At 43.6% G+C, this 20445-nt stretch overlaps 1 protein-coding gene across 6 annotated transcripts in view; it reads left to right on the plus strand.

Moving 5' to 3' along the window:
• STAT2 (signal transducer and activator of transcription 2) overlaps nt 1-20445 on the plus strand; it is a 174062-nt gene that overhangs the window by 134526 nt on the left and 19091 nt on the right. For all 6 annotated transcript variants that reach the window (XM_073613933.1, XM_073613937.1, XM_073613936.1 and 3 more), the window contains 3 exons: nt 7034-7169; nt 15575-15624; nt 17277-17371. In XM_073613933.1, the coding sequence (XP_073470034.1) occupies nt 7034-7169; nt 15575-15624; nt 17277-17371 (281 nt within the window). The remainder of the gene's footprint in view (nt 1-7033; nt 7170-15574; nt 15625-17276; nt 17372-20445) is intronic.

The raw sequence follows: 20445 nt of genomic DNA on the forward strand, positions 1-20445 counted from the left end.
AAAGGCAGAAGTTTTTTTTATCTTAATGCATTCTATATGTGTGGCAGCCTCCCCAGCACCCCTTAACACTTACCTGAGCCCCATCCCTCTTCAGCGATGTCCATGAGTGTCTTAGCCGCCCGGGACTCTCCTCCTGAGACGCGGCACCATTGGCTCACGCAGCTGTCAATCAAAGCCAGTTAGCCAATCAGAAGAGTGGGCGGGGCCTGATCAGGGCTTCGTGCCTAAATGGACACACGGAGCTGTGACTCGGCTCGGGTGCCCCTATAGCAAGCTGCTTGCTGTGGGGGCACTTGACGCTTTACAATCACTTTAAGCACTTAAAGGGGTTGTAAACCCTCAGTTTTTCACCTTAATGCATTGTATGCATTAAGGTGAAAAACCTTTTGTGCTGCAGCACCCCCCAGACCCCCCCTTTTTCTTACCTGGGCCTGATCGTTCCAGCGACAGGGACGAGCACAGCAGGTCCAGGCACTGTTTCGGGTCTTCATGGATAGATTGGTAGCAATGGGAGCCATTGGCTCCCGCTGCTGTCAATCAAATCCAGTGGGCCGAATCATGCTGTCTGTGTCAATGGATGCAGCAGCAGGACTCGGGAGCGTGCCCACATGAGTGCCCCCCATGATGGAATGCGGCTCTCCACTCGAAGAGGATTGGAATCAAAATAGGGAGTGGGTACAGCGCTACTCCAGTGATGTTATGAAGGTAATTACACAATAAGCAGCTAACACACCTCTAAGACAAAGACAGAAGTAGTTAGATCAACAAATATATATAACGTGTAGCGCTATGTGTATAAACAAAAAAACTTAAGTTGGAGCCATCTTTCAATGGCCAAAAAATGGAGTGAACATGAAAAATACTTCAAGAATGAGATAAAAGTGACTCTATACAAAAAGTGCACTATATAATACAAAATGATACGTAAAACAAAATAATATCAACAATACACCAGTAAAATGTGAAGACAGGACCAAATTATAATTAGATGGGAAATCAACCCAAAGAAAAGTCTATAAATAATTAAAATTGTGTTCCTGGTGAAAATCAAAAACCACCACCGACAGTCTCTGAGGATTAACTGATGAAAACAACAACGGAATGTCACTGATGGGTGAGGAGGTAAAACACCAAGTGAAATGTGACGTCTTGAATAGGTAACAGGACCATCACCAAATCATCTGCGGAGGCTTACCGGAAGTAGGGGACTTGAAAAGACATACGTCTTACAAGTCTCAAAACGCTTGTTTAGCCGCCAGGGCTGGCAGGATAAAAAATCGGGTATTCACAACTTCAATTCAAGGAGGGGGGAAGATCTCAACAGCTCGAACCGTCCAAACGTATCCACAGACCTGTGGTCTGTGGATACGTTTGGACGGTTCGAGCTGTTGAGATCTTCCCCCCTCCTTGAATTGAAGTTGTGAATACCCGATTTTTTATCCTGCCAGCCCTGGCGGCTAAACAAGCGTTTTGAGACTTGTAAGACGTATGTCTTTTCAAGTCCCCTACTTCCGGTAAGCCTCCGCAGATGATTTGGTGATGGTCCTGTTACCTATTCAAGACGTCACATTTCACTTGGTGTTTTACCTCCTCACCCATCAGTGACATTCCGTTGTTGTTTTCATCAGTTAATCCTCAGAGACTGTCGGTGGTGGTTTTTGATTTTCACCAGGAACACAATTTTAATTATTTATAGACTTTTCTTTGGGTTGATTTCCCATCTAATTATAATTTGGTCCTGTCTTCACATTTTACTGGTGTATTGTTGATATTATTTTGTTTTACGTATCATTTTGTATTATATAGTGCACTTTTTGTATAGAGTCACTTTTATCTCATTCTTGAAGTATTTTTCATGTTCACTCCATTTTTTGGCCATTGAAAGATGGCTCCAACTTAAGTTTTTTTGTTTATACACATAGCGCTACACGTTCTATATATTTGTCTCCACTCGAAGAGGCAGATTTGTTTCCACATTTTGTCTCTTATAGTTGAGGTATACCTATGATGACAATTACAGGCCTCTCTCATCTTTTTAAGTGGGAGAACTTGCACAATTGGTGGCTGACTAAATACTTTTTTGCCCAACTGTAGGATGCCCCTGCATCTGCATACATGGGGTTGTAGAGATAATCCTCTTTGTCTGATGTGCGAACGAGAACATGGGGACCTAATTCACATGTTGTGGAGATGCCCCAAGCTCTTTCGTTATTGGGCAGAGGTTATATCCACGATATCCCAGGCTTACAACTTCCAGATAAAGAGTGATTGTGTTGTCTGCCTGTTGGGCGCTTTGGAGGAGGATGAATTAACTCCAAATGAATATGTGGCAATTTTACGTTTACTTTATGCGCGCAAATTAATTGCAAGGTTTTGGATCTCTCCTAGAGTGCCTATCAGGAAACAATGGATAGAACAGGTCAATTGTTATTATTATTATTTCAGGTACTTATATAGCGCCGTCAATGTACGCAGCGCTTTACATATATATTATGCATTCACATCGGTCCCTATCCTCAAGAAGCTTACAATCTAAGGTCCCTAACTCACATTCATACATATACATACTAGGACCAGTTTAGACAGTATCCAATTAACCTACCAGCATGTCTTTGGAGTTACAATTCAATGATTATTCTATAGAAATTAACATACCTTCATAGAAAAGTTCCTAAAAAAATATTTTCAATATGGAAGCTATGGCTAGATGTTCCAGGTCTGGCACCACATCAACTAGTGTTGAACAGATTATTGGAGAGTTGAGGTATATCTTGAGAGGAAATATCCAGATAGTGAGGGGTTAGTACATGAAGATGGTTTCCTTTCTTTCCAATGTTATTTTGTTAACTTTAGGTTTTTTGTTACTTTCTTTGTTTTATTCTATTGTCTGTATAACTTTATACAGCTGCAAAATATGTTTTGAGGATGAGCATGTATGCTACTTTTATGTTGAATCCAATAAGCATAGTATAACCTATGGTTTAAAGTCATTTATGTGTAATGTGTTTCTTCAACATCACTATATGATACAGTGTAATGTAAAGCACATGTATGCTGCAGTTTGTTAAAATGCTATCTTTGTCTCAGTAAAAATTATTTTCTGATTAAAAAAAAAAAGAAATGGGAATATCAGTTGAAGCTTAGTCATTAAAGTGGTTGTAAACCTCAGACCTTAGACATGAAATATGAACAAAGCATATCCCTCTATAGTGAGTACCTGTCTCTAGAGTACTAAGTGTCATTTCTGTCTGATGATTCATTTCTCTGCTATCTTCATGAATCACTTCTGACAAGTTTTGTTGACACCAAGAGAATAAAGTTGACAGGGAAGAATCTCCTGCTGATTGACAGCTTAAGGTTTTTTCCTGTGTGCTGTGTGGAGGGGGTGTGTCTTTTCCCTCCAATCCGCTGTCAAAGCTCTCCTCACTGAGCTCTTCCGAGTGTAATTTCAGCTCTCTGCCTCCTTTGTTGTGACAGTTCAGGCAAACTGTATAAATTCTTGACTTTGAATGGCTATAGATAGAAGACTGCAGATAAACAGGTACAACATATGTTGGAGGATTTATTTTGTCTCTGTGTATCACCTGAGGCCAATCACTTCACTTGGTATATGTAGGGCTTTACAACCACTAAACCCCCCTATTTTTTTCAGCTAAGGAAGCTGCCATCTTGGCCTCTGTTTGATCTTCAACTGACATGATGCTGCACATGTGATCAGTTATGACACCAGCCATTTGATGAGCGGAACCAATATGACAGTTACATTCCCGGCACGTGCTGGGAATGTAACTGTTTTCTGAAACTGTTAAATCGTTGGGTTTAGTTCCACTAAAGTGAGAGAAAGCTGGGTCCTCGTACCAGAGCAATTCAAAAAATTCAAAACTATTTGAACCAGTGTTGTCTACTAGGCAGGACTTTTAAAAGTCTACAAAGGACTACATGTTCACATTAAAGTGATTGTAAAGTCTAGTTTTTTTTTTTTTTAATTAAAAATAACAAACATGTTATACCTCCTCTGTTGCAGTGGATTTGCACAGAGCAGCCCCCATTCTCCTCTTCCCAGGTCCCTCTTCGACTCTCCTGGCCCCTTCCTCCTGTTGGGTGCCCCCATAGCAAGCAGCTTGCTATAGGAGCACCCGAGCCGAGTCATAGCTCCCTGTGACCATTCAGACACTGAGGTGCAGCCAGGCCCCGCCCCCTTTCTATTCTAATTGGCTTATTGACTTTGACAGCAGCGGGAGCCAATGGTGCCACGCTGCTGTCTCAGCCAATGAGGAGGGGAGTCCCGGACAGCCGAATTATTCCTACAACATCGCTGGAGCTACAGGAACCTCAGGTAAGTATGAGGGGGGCTGCTGCATACAGAAGGCTTTTTATCCTAATGCATAAAATGCATTAAGATAAAAAAAACTTGTGACTTTACAAGCACTTTAAGTGTGCAGTGTGTTGGCAGTGATTGCTTTAGTAAAAGCTTTTGTGAAAACTCTTATGCCGCGTACACACGAGCGGACTTTCCGTCCGCCTGAACTCCAAAGGACTTTTCAACTGAGTTCTGACTGAGTTGCGACGCAGTTCCATGAAACGGGCTTGCCTACACACGATCACACCAAAGTCTGATCGTTTTGAATGTGATGACGTACGACCGGACTAGAATAAGGAAGTTCATAGCCAGTAGCCAATAGCTGCCCTTGCGTCCTTTTTTGTCAGTCGGACTAGCATACAGACAAACGGATGTTTCGATCGGCCTCGAGTCTGTCGGAAAGATTTGAAACATGTTCTATTTCTAGGTCCGTCAGAATTTTCGACAGAAAAGGTCCAATGAAGGTTCGATGAAGCCCACACACGGAATGTCCAACGGAATCGTTCTGTCTGACCTTTTCTGACGGACAGTCCGCTCGTGTTTACGCGGCATTAGGCTTCATTCACACCATGCATGCAGAAAACTGATGGAAAAATGCGCAAATTTCACTTGCAGAGACACAAGTTTACATCAGTTTTCATGCATGTCTCAGTGAGTTTTATACATGTTGCAGATTTCTGTGCAGTAAAAATGCACACATTATAATAGTATTTTGGTGTGAACAGCATTGTTTTCTTTGTGCCCTTGCAGAACACGTGCAGAAAACCTGTGGTCTTTGCACATGGTGTGAATGAGGTCTTAATGTACTTAATATTGCACTTACTGGCCAAACAGCTTTGTCTTGAGAGGAAACTTATTATTGAATTATATATATATTATTTTATTGAATTGATATTGCAATGAGTGCAGAAAGATAGATAGGTGTATATATATATACAGTATCTGTGAATGTGAGAGGATAAAGATGAATATGCCAGACAGACGCAATTACAGTGAATCCGGAAAGTATTCACAGCACTTCACTTTTTACACATGTTATGTTACAGTCTTTTTCCAAAATGGATTAAATTCATAATTTTCTTCAAAATTCTACAAACAATACCCCATAATGAAAATGTGAAAAAAGTTTGTTTGAAATCTTTGCACATTTATTAAAAATAAAAAAAAAATCCCATGTACATAAGTATTCACAGCCTTTGCTCAAAACTTTGTTGAAGCACCTTTGGCACCAATTACAGCCTCAAGTCTTTTTGAGTATGATGTTACAAGCTTAAGACACCTATTTCTGGGCAGTTTCTCTCATTCTTCTTTGCGGGACCTCTCAAACTCCATCAGGTTGGATGGGGAGCATCGGTGTACAGCCATTTTCGGATCTCTCGAGAGATGTTCAATCGGGTTCAAGCCTGGGCTCTGGCTGGGCCACTCAAGGACATTCACAGAGTTATCCCATAGCCACTCCTTTGTTATCTTGGCTGTGTGCTTAGGATCATTTTCCTGTTGGAAGATGAACCTTTCCTCCAGTCTGAGGTCCAGAGTGCTCAGGAGCAGGTTTTCATCAAGGATGTCTGTACATTGCTGCATTCATCTTTCCCTCGATCCTGAATAGTCTCCCAGTCCCTGCCACTGAAAAACAACCCCACAGCATGATGCTGCCACCACCATGCTTCACTGTAGGGATAGTTTTGGCCAGGTGATGAGAGGTGCCTGGTTTCCTCCAGACATGACGCTTGCCATTCAGCCCAAAGAGTTACATTTTTGTTTGATCAGCCCAGTGAATTTTGTTTCTCATGGTCTAGGAGTTCTTCAGGTGCCTTTTGGCAAACTCCAGGAGGGCTGTCATGTGCCTCTTACTGAGGAGTGGCTTCCGTCTGGCCACTCTACCATACAGGCCTGATTGATGGAGTGCGGCAGAGATGGTTGTTTTTCTGGAAGGTTCTCCTCTCTCCACAGAGGAATGCTGGAGCTCTGTCAGAGTGACCATCGGGTTCTTAGGCACTTCTCTGACTAAGGGCCTTCTCCCCCGATCACTCAGTTTGGCCAGGCGGCCCGCTCCAGGAAGAATCCTGGTGGTTCCAAACTTCTTTCATTTATCGGTGATGGAGGCCACTGTGCTCATTGGGACCTTTAAAGCTGCAGAAATTTTTCTGTACCCTTCCCCAGATCTGTGCGGTAATACGATCCTGTCTTGGAGGTCTACAGACAATTCCTTGGACTTCATGTCTTGTTTTTGCTCTGACATGCACTGTTAACTGTGGGACCTTATATAGACAGGCGTGTGCCCTTCCAAATCATGTCCAATCAACTGCATTTACCACAGGTGGACACCAATCAGGTTGTAGAAACCTCTCATGATGATTAGTGGAAACAGGATGCTCCTGAGCTCAATTTTGAGTGTCATGGCAAAGGCTTTATATACTTATGTACATGTGATTTTGTTTTTAAAACATTTGCAAAGTTTTCAAATAAACATCTTTCACGTTGTCATTATGGAGTATTGTTTGTAGAATTCTGAGGAAAATAATGCATCCATTTTGGAATAAGACTGTAACATGACAAAATGTGGAAAAAGTGAAGCACTGTGAATAATTTTCGGGTGTACTGTAGTTCACTGACATTGAGAATATTGTTTTAGTAGAAGCTCTGAATTACTTTTCTGTGCTTCTCCTTTTTTAGGATTTGAATTTTTTCTCCAACCCTCCAGCTGCCCCTTGGCTTCTCCTAGCTAATGCCCTGAGCTGGCAGTTTTCCTGCTGCACCAAGCGAGGTTTGAATAAAGACCAGCTACAAATGTTGGAAAAGAAACTATGTGGTATAGTTTGTTTTTTAATCTCCCAAATCTTTATAATTGCTATAATCTTATTCTAACACATTTGGCTTCTAACAGACTGACTCTAAGCTCGTGCTTAAAGCTGAACTCTAGATGTAATAAAAAAATGAATGCAGCTCTGTTATCATTAAAGCTGAACGCTAGGATGAAAGTTAAAACCACCTATCAGTGTTGTCACATATGTGTGAATAATAGCTTTTAATAGTTTGGTAATCAATACTGTTGACCTGCAAACTCCCCTGAGAATTCTGTGATGTCATAGCTCTAATTCATAGAACTCCGCTTTGATCAGACACCTACAGATGTTATTGATGTGGATATGTCAGATCCGCTCTACGTTCATCACAGCTGTCACAACAATTCCAATAACGCAATGGAACTGTAATGAGTAGGCGTGTTTGTCAGTGAGGGTGGGGAACTAGTGTTTATTTGCATAGACTGTCAATCACTGCCAGTGGCCTGTCAGTCATAGTGTGAGGTCAAGAGAGGGACAGTGCACCAGGAGTGGTTCAGAATATTTGACCTTGCTCTTGCTGACAGAACTCTATAAGAAGCTCTTATATCAAGCACATGAGATCTTTAAATCTAGGGACAAAAAACGGGCTGTCGTTTTTGGCCTTTTTGTCAAACCAGAACAGGTTCTGTGCTCCATACCCAGAATCTGTGATGCTCAACAGACTTTGCAAACTTCTAACAAGGCTATCATGGAGGCTTTTCTACAATCATATATTAAACTTTTGGAAACTCTCCTGCTTAATACGAGCCAGATGATCACTATGATGATACACTATTTTCCATTAATTTCTCTACCTAGCCTCGATTGAGAACATTGGGAATTCTTAGATTAAAAAATCTCAGCAGAGGAAATAGGTCACATTCTCTCCTCCTTTTCCAAATATAAAACCCCTGGCCTAGGTGCATTCCCTATTTATTGGTACTTACAATATCAGTAGCGTTTGGTCCCAGGTTGCTGTCTCTCTATAACAGGGGTCTCCAACTCACCTGAGGGCCACAGGACAAATTTTCACATCCAATGGGGGCTGCATGCAAACTGTCCTTTCCCCCAGCATTGGTGTCAGCGGACGCACTATTAACCCCCAGCACTGGTGTCAGCAGACGCAATATTAACCCCCAGCACTGGTGCCAGCAGACGCAATATTAACCCCCAGCATTGGTGTCAGCGGACACAATATTAACCCCCAGCATTGGTGTCAGCACACGCATTATTAACCCCCAGCATTGGTGTCAGTGGACGCACTATTAACCCCCAGCACTGGTGTCAGCAGACGCAATATTAACCCCCAGCACTGGTGTCAGCAGACGCAATATTAACCCCCAGCATTGGTGTCAGCGGACGCAATATTAACCCCCAGCATTGGTGTCAGCGGACGCAATATTAACCCCCAGCATTGGTGTCAGCACACGCATTATTAACCCCCAGCACTGGTGTCAGCGGACGCACTATTGACCCCCAGCACTGGTGTCAGCGGACGCACTATTGACCCCCAGCATTGGTGTCAGCGGACGCACTATTAAACCCCAGCACTGGTGTCAGCGGACGCACTATTAACCCCAGCACTGGTCTCAGCGGACACACTATTAACCCCCAGCATTGGTGTCAGCGGGCGCACTATTAACCCCCAGCATTGGTGTCAGCGGACGCACTATTAACCCCAGCACTGGTCTCAGCGGACGCACTATTAACCCCCAGCATTGGTGTCAGCGGACGCACTATTAACCCCCAGCATTGGTGTCAGCGGACGCACTAGTAACCCCCAGCATTGGTGTCAGCGGGCGCACTATTAATCCCCTGCACTGGTGTCAGCGGACGCAATATTAACCCCCAGCACTGGTGTCAGCGGACGCACTATTAACCCCCAGCATTGGTGTCAGCGGATGCACTATTAACCCCCAGCACTGGTGTCAGCGGACGCACTATTAATCCCCAGCACTGGTGTCAGCGGATGCAATATTAGCCCCCAGCACTGGTGTCAGCGGACGCACTATTAACTCCAAGCATTGGTGTCAGCAGACGCACTAATAACCCCCAGCATTTGTGCAAGCGGACGGACTATTAACCCACAGCACTGGTGTCAGCGGACACAATATTAACCACCAGCATTGGTGTCAGCGGACGGACTATTAACCCCCAGCACTGGTGTCAGCGGACGCACTATTAACCCACAGCACTGGTGTCAGCGGACGCAATATTAACCCCCAGCACTGGTGTCAGTGGACGCACTATTAACCCCCCACACTGGTGTCAGTGGACGCACTATTAACCCCCAGCATTGGTTTCAGTGGACGCAATATTAAACCCCAGTATTACCCCCTACACTCCACAAATACCCCCCCACACTCCACTTCACAAATATCCCCTCTTACACTCCACAAATACCAACCTCTCCCCACACACACTTCACAAATACACCCTCTTCACAAATTTCAACCCCAGTCTCATGCAACTAAGGACTTTGCTCAGCCTCTGTGTAATGGCTCACTTATCTCTCCTCCTGGCAGTCAGCTGGTGGCCTGATCTTCTGCCACCCGAGTCCTCTCCTCTTGTCAGGTCCTGGCTTCATCACAGGCCTAGTGGCAGGGCACCCTGAGAACGCCACATTCTTCTGCCCTGAGGTGGCAGCAGGACCCTAGATCCGGGGCCTGTGTTCTGTCGAGAAGTGCCCGCTATCAAATAGTGCCCGGGACAAACTGCGCATGCGCCGTACGTAATAGCACAACAGCTGATTTTACGATCAGCTGTTGAGACGGCGCCTGCGCACAATAGCCGACTGAAGACATTTTTCAGTCAGATTGTGCCTCGCGCTGCCGAGGAGTGTTCATGTAGGTGAGGGGCAGAATTTAACATGAAGGGCGCAGATGTTTTCAATGATGGCCAGTGCTGCAAAGATGAGGGTGGAATTTTTAACGATGCCCAAACAAATCTGCTAAACAAATCTTTATCTGCTCTTCTTCCTGGAGGGCCTATTTAGCTAGCTAAACATTTAAAATTCTGCCCCCATCTTTGCAGCAGTGGCCATCCTTGAAAACATCCACCCCCTTCATGTTAGATCAGTACTGGCCATCAATGAAAACATCCACCCCCTTCATGTTAGATCAGCACTGGCCATCAATGAAAACATCCACCCCCTTCATGTTAGATCAGCACTGGCCATCAATGAAAACATCCACCCCCTTCATGTTAGATCAGCACTGGCCATCAATGAAAACATCCGCCCCCTTCATGTTAAATTCTGCCCCTCACCTACACGAACGTCCCTCGGCACAATCTGACTGAAAAATGTTTTCATTGCTCTGTCGAGAAATGCCCCCCATCAAATAGTGTCCAGGCTGACACCATGCAACGCATGCACCGTACGTAACATCATAACAGCTGATTTTACCATCAGGTGTTGTGACGGCAAGATGGCGCAGGTGCACAATAGCCGACAGAATTTTTTTTTCTGTCAGATTGTGCCCCGCGCTCCCGTGGCGAGTTCATGTCCACGATGGGCGGATTTCTACACGTTGTTGGCGAATTTATGGGCACTTGGTGGCGTAATTACATGTCCAGTGCTGCAAAACAAAACTTTGTGATGGGCGGATTTCTACATTTCTTGTGGGTGGGTTTATGGGTACTTTGGGGCGGAATATCACTTTTTTTTTTTGCAGCACTGGCCATCTAATTACACCCCAAAGTGCCCATAAATCCGTCCACAAGAAATGTAGAACTCAGCCCATCACAAAGTTTTGTTTTGCAGCACTGGACATATAAATCTACCCACAACGTCCGCCCATCATGGACATGAACTCGCCACAGGAGCGCAGGGCACAATCTGACAGAAGAAAAAAATTCTGTCGGCTATTGTGCTCCTGCTCCATCTCGCTGTCACAACAGCTGATGGTAAAATCAGCTGTTGTGATGTTACATACAGCGCATGCGCCCTTCAGCCCGGGCACTATTCGATGGGGGCATTTCTCGACAGAACAGGTGGGCGGGGCGATGTGCGGATCCTCCCTACGCTCTGCTCTCCTGTGCTGAGCTGCAGCAGCATGCGGGGGAGAGAAGACAGAGAGAGAAAGCTCCCAGCCTCTGCCACCCGCCTAGGATCGGCCCTGCCTGCAGGCCATTTGTAACCGGTCTGCGGGCCGCTACTTTGAGACCCCTGCTCTATAAGGAAGAAGAGAAACAGGGCCTACACCCTCCTTTAATGAGAAGCTTTAATTGTCCTGATTCTCAAACCCAATAAAACCCCCTATACTGCGAAATCTTTAGACCTATTTTATGAATTAACACAGTAGTAAAAATCTTGCAAAAACTTTAGGCGGTGGAATTCGGTTATCTATACAGTTACAGGCCCAGACTGGGTTTATCCCAAGGAGATCCATAAACATTGTCTGACATTTTATTAACCTTCAGATCTCAACCTCCTCTTCTGTCTCCAGGGCTGTCCTGGATTTGAATATCCACAAAGCTTTTGACTATATTGAATGGCCTTATATGACCCATTTGCTGTGAAAGTTTGAGTTCAGCCACTGACATCAGACACCAACGATGGGGCACTATTCCTCACACCAGTGATGGGGTGCTATTCCTCCCACCAACGCCAATGATGGGTCACTATTCCTTCCACAACCAATGATGGGTCACTATTCCTCCCACTAACACCAACGATGGGACACTATTCATCCCGCTGACGCCAATGATGGGGACTATTCCTTCTCCTACTGTTCCCAGGTACTCATTTTTTATTTCCACTGACAACTAAGCCTGAAGCATTGTTTACTCCCACTGATGCCAGCACATTTTCTACTTCCCACTGGCCACAGTCCAGCCCTTCTGCAGTTCAAAGGACAGTAAACTGGCCCTTTGTTTAGAAAGTTTGGAGACCATTGATCTAAAATCTTCATGTCTGTGAGGGTGTTTCTATTTTGTCCATTTCCTTGAAAATGTATAAAAATTGTCTGAGGATGACTCAACCAGCAACCCAAGTCTTCTCTCCCAATAATCCTGTTTGGTACAACCCTATGCTCGCTCACTTTATGAACATCTTTAGGCTCCTTCAATGGGCCACAGTGAGCTTAAAGTTTATACACAACTGTATGCACAAGGTTTCTTTATGCCTTTCCTAGTGCTACAGCAAGAGTTCACGCTTGCTCTTACATGGCAGCTGCAACATGCTACAGAGGCCCAGTTTGGTTTACAAGACATAGTTTTTCATCCCTCTACCCTTAAAAAATGACTTTTGCAGTCATCTTACTCACTCACTAGTTGATTTCTAGATTATATGGTACTTTATTGCAGGGTAAACTTTCTAAACTGTCTCTAGTGGAGGCACAATGGCACAGGAACATTCCAGAAATGGAAAAGCAGGATTGGGATGAATTTTATGCCTTCTGTTTTAGCACAACAATCTCTGCTAGAAACAAACTCATCCATTCTTTCATATGGTCTAAATTACACCAGCGCAACTTTTCAAAATGGGGAAAGGGACATCACTCAATGTCATAGTGTCAGAGGGTTGATCTACATATCTGAAACTGCCCTAAGGTTAGACCATTGCACTCTCAGATTACAGAATTTGTTTAGCAAAACTTTGAAATCCTTAAAGTAGAACTATAGGCAAAACTTTTTTTTATTTGATGATAGAATAAGGGAGGGTCATAACTCATGTCAGTTAATTTTTTGTCATCTGTGTCCCATAGGGACACAGGGAGATTTCCCTTCACTTCCTGTCCCATAGGCAAAACAGAAAGTAAGAAGAAATCCCTGCAAATTAAGGCAATTCGTTATGGTCCCCCAGCCTACCAGAACTAGCGTCCCCATTGGAAGATTTCCCCTCTCTTACTTTTCTGCGAACAACCCAAAATTTGGAATTTACTTTTACTTTCACTTTCAATGATAATGGTAAACAGGACGAATAGAAAGGGCGAATCTCCCTAACAGGGCACAAAAAGCAATAAAAACTGACAGGCGTTCTAATCCCTCTCCACTCTATCCAAAACGAAACAAAATAGTAGTACATAAACTCTAAACATGTTTAGGTTTTCAAACAAATTTGTCTTATCATTTCAAAGTTAAATTGAAACAGCCTGAAATGATTCTTCTGCCTCTGGCATGTGCATAATAGTAAGTGTATTTTATTTTTTTTTTTTTTTTTTTAAATCAGATACTTTTTATTGTTACATTTTTTTAAAACATTTTTACATTTTTCTTTTCTTAAGTTACTATTATCATAAGCATGCTGATAAGTCCCCTAGGATGTATTAGTAGTGACAGGTTCATTTTATGGGACATATCAAGGGTCTGAGCACTTCTGCGTTCATTCCCAGTATATGAAATGTGGAGAATAGATGTTCCCTGATTCCTCCACCCACTTGGGCAACCTGAAAGCCCCTGCATCTTCTAATGGTCTCAGGCTAATATAGGAGCAATATGAGCCTGGGGACCTTATAAGGCTCCCATTACCAAATGTTAATCAACAATAGTTGTGTTGCCTTACTGGCTTAAAGGGGAACTCCGGCTAGACATTTTTGTTTTGTTTTTCTTTGGATAGAATCAGAAATGGGAAGATTCTCTTTAAAATGTGTTATGCTACAGTGCCTTGAAAAAGTATTCACACCCATTGAAATTTTCCACATTTTGTGGCATGCATTTGTGTGTAATTTATTTGCAGTATAAATACAGCTGTTCTATGAAGCCCTCAGAGGTTTGTTAGAGATTCTTAGTGAACAGACAGCATTATGAAGGCCAAGGAACACACCAGACTGGTCAGGGATAAAGTTGTAGAGAAGTTTAAAGCAGAGTTAGGTTATAAAAAAAATCCCAAGCTTTAAACATCTCACGGAGTACTGTTCAATCCATCATCCTAAAATGTAAAGAGGACGGCACAACTGCAAACCTACCAAGACATGGCCGTCCCTCTAAACTGACAGACCGGGCAAGGAGAGCATTATTGAAAGAAGCAGCCAAGAGGCCCATGGTAACTCTGGAGGAGCTGCAGAGATCCACAGCTCGGCTGGGAAAATCTGTCCACAGGACAACTATTAGTCGTGCACTCCACAAATCTGGCCTTTATGGAAGAGTGGCAAGAAGAAAGCCATTGTTGAAAGAAAGCCGTAAGAAGTCCTGTTTGCAGTTTACAAGAAGCCATTTGGGGGACACAGAAAACCTGTGGCAGAAGGTGCTCTGGTCAAATGAGACCAACATTTACCTTTTTGGCCTAAAGACAAAACCCTATGTATGGTGGAAAACTAACACTGCACATCACCCTGAACACGCCATCCCCACTGTGAAACATGGTGGTGGCAGCATCATGTTGCAGAGATGCTTTTCTTCAGGGACAGGAAAGCTGGTCAGAGTCGATGGGAAGATGGATGGTGCCAAATACAGGGCAGTCTTAGAAGAAAACCTGTCTACAAAAGACTTGAGACTGGGGCAGAGGTTCGTCTTTCAGCAGGACAATGACCCTAAACATACAGCCAGAGCTACAATGGAATGGTTTAGATCAAAGCATATTCATGTGTTAGAATGGCCCAGTCAAAGTCCAGACCTAAATCCAATTGAGAATCTGTGGCAAGACTTGAAAATTGCTGTTCACAGACGTTCTCCATCCAATCTGACAGAGCTTGAGCTGTTTTGCAAAGAAGAATGAGCAAACATTTCACTCTCTAGATGTGCAAAGCTGGTAGAGACATCCCCAAAAAGACTTGCAGCTGTAATTACAGTGAAAGGTGGTTCTACAAAGTATTGACTCAGGGGGGCTGAATACAAATGCACACCACACTTTTCAGATATATATTTGTAAAAAAAATTGAAAACCATTTAACATTTTCCTTCCACTTCACAATTATGTGCCACTTTGTGTTGTTCTATCACATAAAATTCCAATAAAATACATTTACATTTTTGGTTGTAACATGACAAAATGTGGAAAATTTCAAGGGGTATGAATACTTTTTCTAGGAGCTTTATATGGTTCACTTTCTCAGAAATTAAGGCATCTGAACAGAAACCGGATTATAGGGGTAATCTTCCAGTGGAGACAACTTTTTCTGTGACAGCTGGCAAAGATGGGGTTTTCCCCCTTGTCAGGGAGATTTCCTCTCACTTCCTTGTATCTCTACAACAGGAAATGAGGAGAAATCTTACCAATGGGAACACAGATAGGAGAAACTCATTAGATGTTTTTGGTGGACACACTTGTCAGTACTCATTAGTACGGTTCTCAGTACACTACAGTACTGGTCTATTGTCTAAAACATGTTTGTACCTTGTCTCATTTATACAACCTTGCAATCTATGCTATGCCTGTTTTGCTTGTAATACTCCTAAGTAATTTTGTTAACTTGATGCAAATATCAATTTCATATATTTTTTCTGCTTAAAGGCACAGTAGGTAAAGAAGGGAATGCTGTGACTTGGACCAAGTTCTCAAAAGTAAGCTTTACATATTGTAATACTAAAGAATTTTCGTCGTTTGAAACTGTTACAGTGAAATACAAGTAAATATGTAATGACTGGTAAACTGCATATCTTTTCATTTTAATGTAGAACTATCCTCGCTGCCCCCCGTTAAAAAGAACAATGTGCTGCTACACTTAATTGTAACTGCCTCTGTATTTACAGTTTTCCCTTAGTCTCCTGCAGAGTTTAAAAAGAGATGTTGATCCTGGCAGTAAAGTCTATCTCATGCAGCTTCCTTTGATGGGATGACAATGCTGATGCATCGATTCTGAATTCAGAGCAGAGTTGTCCCCGTAATGTAGACTGTGCCTGCACTACAGTAATATATGTTGCAGGGAGCTTGGCTATCTGCATTGTCCCTGCTAATACACTGGCCAATCAGCAGTGACCCACACTTAGGCTGGCCATAGATGAAACATTTTCTTTCATTGAACCAGCAGGTTGAACAAAAGATAATCACTCGATTCCCCATCAGCATACTCCTTGTTGATGGGGGAATCCTTTGCCAGCAGCTATTGCGTTCTGAGGCCGGGTAGATTTCCTCGCTGTCAGAATACACTGATCAGTGTTGCTGGCGGCACTGTTTAAATGCAAAGAAAATGTCAGGCTGGTTGTACTGAAGTCGATCTATCTATCAACTTCAGTACAACCAGCCTGCCCATAGATGGATCGAAATTTGGCTGCTCCCTGCTATGGCCAGCTTTAGCCCTCCCTGCTGCTTTCTGAATTGACTCCCTTTGTGAGCTGCTGTGTCTGGAAGGGGGTGTATATTGGACACAAATGAAGGAGGCCTGATTCAGGAGATGTAAAAGCAATCTTTGTTTTTGTTTTTATGGGGTTTTTTTGTTTTTTTTTTTGTTTTACTTTATGAAGCTTGTGCATGGCATCACACTGGAGCTGGGACCTTTTTATGATTGTCAAGAAGGAGCCTTTAGATGTACTAAGGTGAAAAACCGTCTGTGCTGCAGCTGCCCTCAGAGCCCCCTTTTTTCTTACCTGAGCCGATCCGTTTCAGCGCCATGCACGATCCCAGCAACTCCAGCATCTGTCTTCGTCCTCATTGGATAGATTGAAAGCAGCAGGAGCCATTGGCTCCCGTTGCTGTCAATCAAATCCAGTGACACACTAGAAGGGGCAGGCGGGGCTGAGTCCTGCTGTCTGTGTCAATGGACGCAGCAGCAGGACTCGGGAGCACACCTGCACGAGTGCCCCCATGGAAAGCGGCTTTCCATGGGGGCACCTGATGAAGAGGAGGAGACTGGAGCACCGCTGGGACACCACAGAATAAGAAGATCGGGGCTGCTCTGTGCAAAATCCCTGCACAGAGCAGGTAAGTATAACATGTTTGTTGTTTTAAAAAAAAAAGAAAAAAAAACGAACCTTTACAATCACTATTCATCCTAGCAGTTGACAATAAAAAAGTTACAAATGTAGTTTGATTACATTTTATATTTACCATCTTTTTTATGGTCAGTATTCTACTAAAAATTCCTATTACTGTATATTACAGAACCCTACAGTAGGGAATGTCCTAAATAGTATGTGTTAAGTTACTGTATATGTTATCTTGTTTGTGGAGAAAATTATGGATTTCTATAACTAAATCTTTTGTTTATTATTGACAGGAACCCATGCCCAGAGTTTCCTTCACCTTTTGGGTATGGTTTGATGCCATTGTGGCACTTGTCAAATTACATCTAGAGAACATTTGGAACGATGGGTAATTATGCTTTTTTAGTACAATGTGATATTCTACTTTTCAATAAATAACCCAGCATGAAGAACATGCACTCACCTTTGAGTTTTCTTGTACCTTTTTTTGCCTTGGAAAGAGCACTAGGTAATCTCCCAAAGAAAAGAGAGATTTATAACACCAGTACTACTGGTAAATCTAAAAACTGAATAAGTACACTACTGTAGCATCAAACGCTCATATTTGCCAGTCACCTAAAATATCAAAAGCCTCATTGTAATTTGTGTGCAGAATGAAACCTTGTCATCACACAATGGGATCAATGACTGAAGCATCTAGGCCCCTGGTGTTCAACACACAACCTGCTGTCCCTCTGTGTGTGACCCTGAAGCTAGTAGGCAGAAGATTCATAGTGGGGTGCTACAGTGAGGGAAAAAAGTATTTGATCCCCTGCTGATTTTGTACGTTTGCCCACTGACAAAGAAATAATTATAATAATCTATAATTTTAATGGTAGGTTTGTTTAAACAGCGAGAGACAGAATAACAACGAAAATATCCAGAAAAACACATTTCAAAAAAGTTATAAATTGATTTGTATTTTAATGAGTGAAATAAATATTTAATCCCCTATCAGGCCAGGTTCACACTGGTGCGGCAAACGCTCCGACATTGGGAGCTCATGTCGCATGACGTGTGAAAATCAATGTTTCCCTATGAGAGCCGTCGTAGCCTCCCTGGCGGTATTCCCGAGTGTGGCTCGGGGTTAAAATTCAGTACCATTAGCGGTAACCCCGAGCCACACTCGGGATCGCATTGCAGGATCCTGGGGCGGCTTTACTTACCTTGTCCCCGGGATCCTGCGATGTCCCCCGCAGTGTCCAAGGGCTCCGTCCTCCTCCGAAGCCTCTCGGTGCCAGGCTCCGTTCCCTGCGAGCGGCGCGACGCACGGGGGCGGAGCCTGGCGGCAAATTCAAAAAAATGTCAAAATCATAACACATACAGTACTGTAATCTTACAGATTACAGTACTGTATGAAATGATTTCACATCCCTTTTGTCCCCAGTGCTCTGGCCCATGCCCTGCATGCAGTTTTACATGATATACACTGTTCTTTCTGCCTGGAAACTGGAGATTGTCCATAGCAACCAAAAAGTGTCCCTTTACGTCAAAAGTGGCTTTAGACCAGCTAGAAAACAGCGATAGTAAATTAGAACACTTGCAGAATTGAGCGATAGTGAATTGTGGGGAAATTTATTTTATTACTATTTTTTTTAATTTTTTTTAATTATTTATTTTTATTTATTATATTATAATTTATGTTTTTGTGTTTCAAACTTTATCATACCCGGGATATCTACTAGACTCTGGTTTGGACAGATTTAAGTGTGTTATTGTTAAGATTTACAGACCTACAATATAAAACGCCAAATTTCCATGCAAAATAATTGTACCGCTTTCAGCACCTAAAATCCGAAAGAATCATACCGCCAGGGAGGTTAACTGGTCCGACACAAGTCGGTCCGACTTTGAAAATGCTCCCTGCACTACTTTGGTCAGACTTTGATCATACTTCAGCCCATTGAATATCATTGAAGTCGGATCCCGTCTTGCCTGATCCGACTTTGGCATGCAACTTATGCTCTGATGATCTTGAGGGGGAACTCCACGCCAAATTTTAAATAAAAAAACGGCATTGGTTCCCCCTCCAAGAGCATAGCAGGCCCTTCGGTCTGATATGGATTTTAAGGTGAACCTCCCTACTCAGAAAAACGGCGTGGGGGTCCCCCCAAGATCCATACCAGACCCTTATCCGAGCACGCAGCCCTGGCCGGTCAGGAAAGGGGGTGGGGATGAGCGAGCAGACAAGGGCCTCTTCCCGACAACCCTGGCCGTTCAGGGTCTGCGGGTGGGGGGCTTATCAGAATCAGGGAGCCCCCTTTAATAAGGGCCCCCAGATCCCGACCGCCCACCCTATGTGAATGAATAGGGAGTACCCCTACCCATTCACCTTGGGGAAAAAAAAGTGTCAATAAAAAAAACACACTTTTTTTTAAAGTAATTTATTAGGCAGCTCCAGGGGTCTCTTCCGACTTGGGGGGGCTTTTCCGACTTCGCTGTCTCCGGCCTCTTCTCCCGGTCTCTGGTTCTTCTCCCACTCTCCGGTGTCTTCTGCCGGGCTACTCCGCTATCTTCTGCTCTTTTGCCCGCTCTTTTTCTAGCATTGGCCCGGTGTTCTCTGTCGTCTTCTTCCCACCGGTCTTCTTCCGATGTTGACACAATGCTCTCCCACTGTAATGCCGTGTGCGCAGTGCCAGGGGTCTGGTATGGATTTTAGGGGGACCCCCACACCGTTTTTTCGGCGTAGGGGGTTCCCTTTTAAATCCATATCAGTCAGAAGGGCCTGGTATGCTCTTGGAGGGGAAACCCATCCCGTTTTTTTATTTCAAATTTGGCGTGGAGTTCCCCCTCAAGATTTATACCAAACACAGTGCCTGGTATTGGCGGGGATCCAAGTCGGATCCCCCTTCATTGAAGTCGGACGTGTCTTTGACTTCAAGTCGCAGGGCAAAGTCGGATCCAAAGTAGGACAAGCGTTGTGTCGCACCAGTGTGAACCTGGCCTCAGCAAGATTTCTGGCTCCCGTGTGTTTTCTATACAGGTAACGAGCTGAGATTAGAAGAACTCTCTTAAAGGGAGTACTCCTAATCTCAGCTTGTTACCTGTATAAAAGACACCGAAAGCAATCAATCTCCCCACCATGGCCAAGGCCAAAGGGCTGTCCAAAGATATGAGGGACAAGATTGTAGACCTACACAAGGCTGGAATAGGCTACAAGACCATCGGCAAACAGCTTGGTGAGAGGGTGACAACAGTTTGTGCAATTATTCTCAAATGGAAGAAACAAAAAATAACTGTCACTCTCCCTCGGTCTGGGGCTCCATGCAAAATATCACCTTGTGGAGTTTCAATGATCATGGGAACGGTGAGGAATCAGCCCAGAACTACAGGAGAATCTTGTCAATGATCTCAAGCTAGCTGGGACCATAGTCACCAAGAAAGCAATTGGTAACACACTACACCGTGAAGGACTGAAATCCT

This window comes from Aquarana catesbeiana, linkage group LG02, assembly GCF_042186555.1.
Source record: "Aquarana catesbeiana isolate 2022-GZ linkage group LG02, ASM4218655v1, whole genome shotgun sequence".
Taxonomy (NCBI): Eukaryota; Metazoa; Chordata; class Amphibia; order Anura; family Ranidae; genus Aquarana; species Aquarana catesbeiana.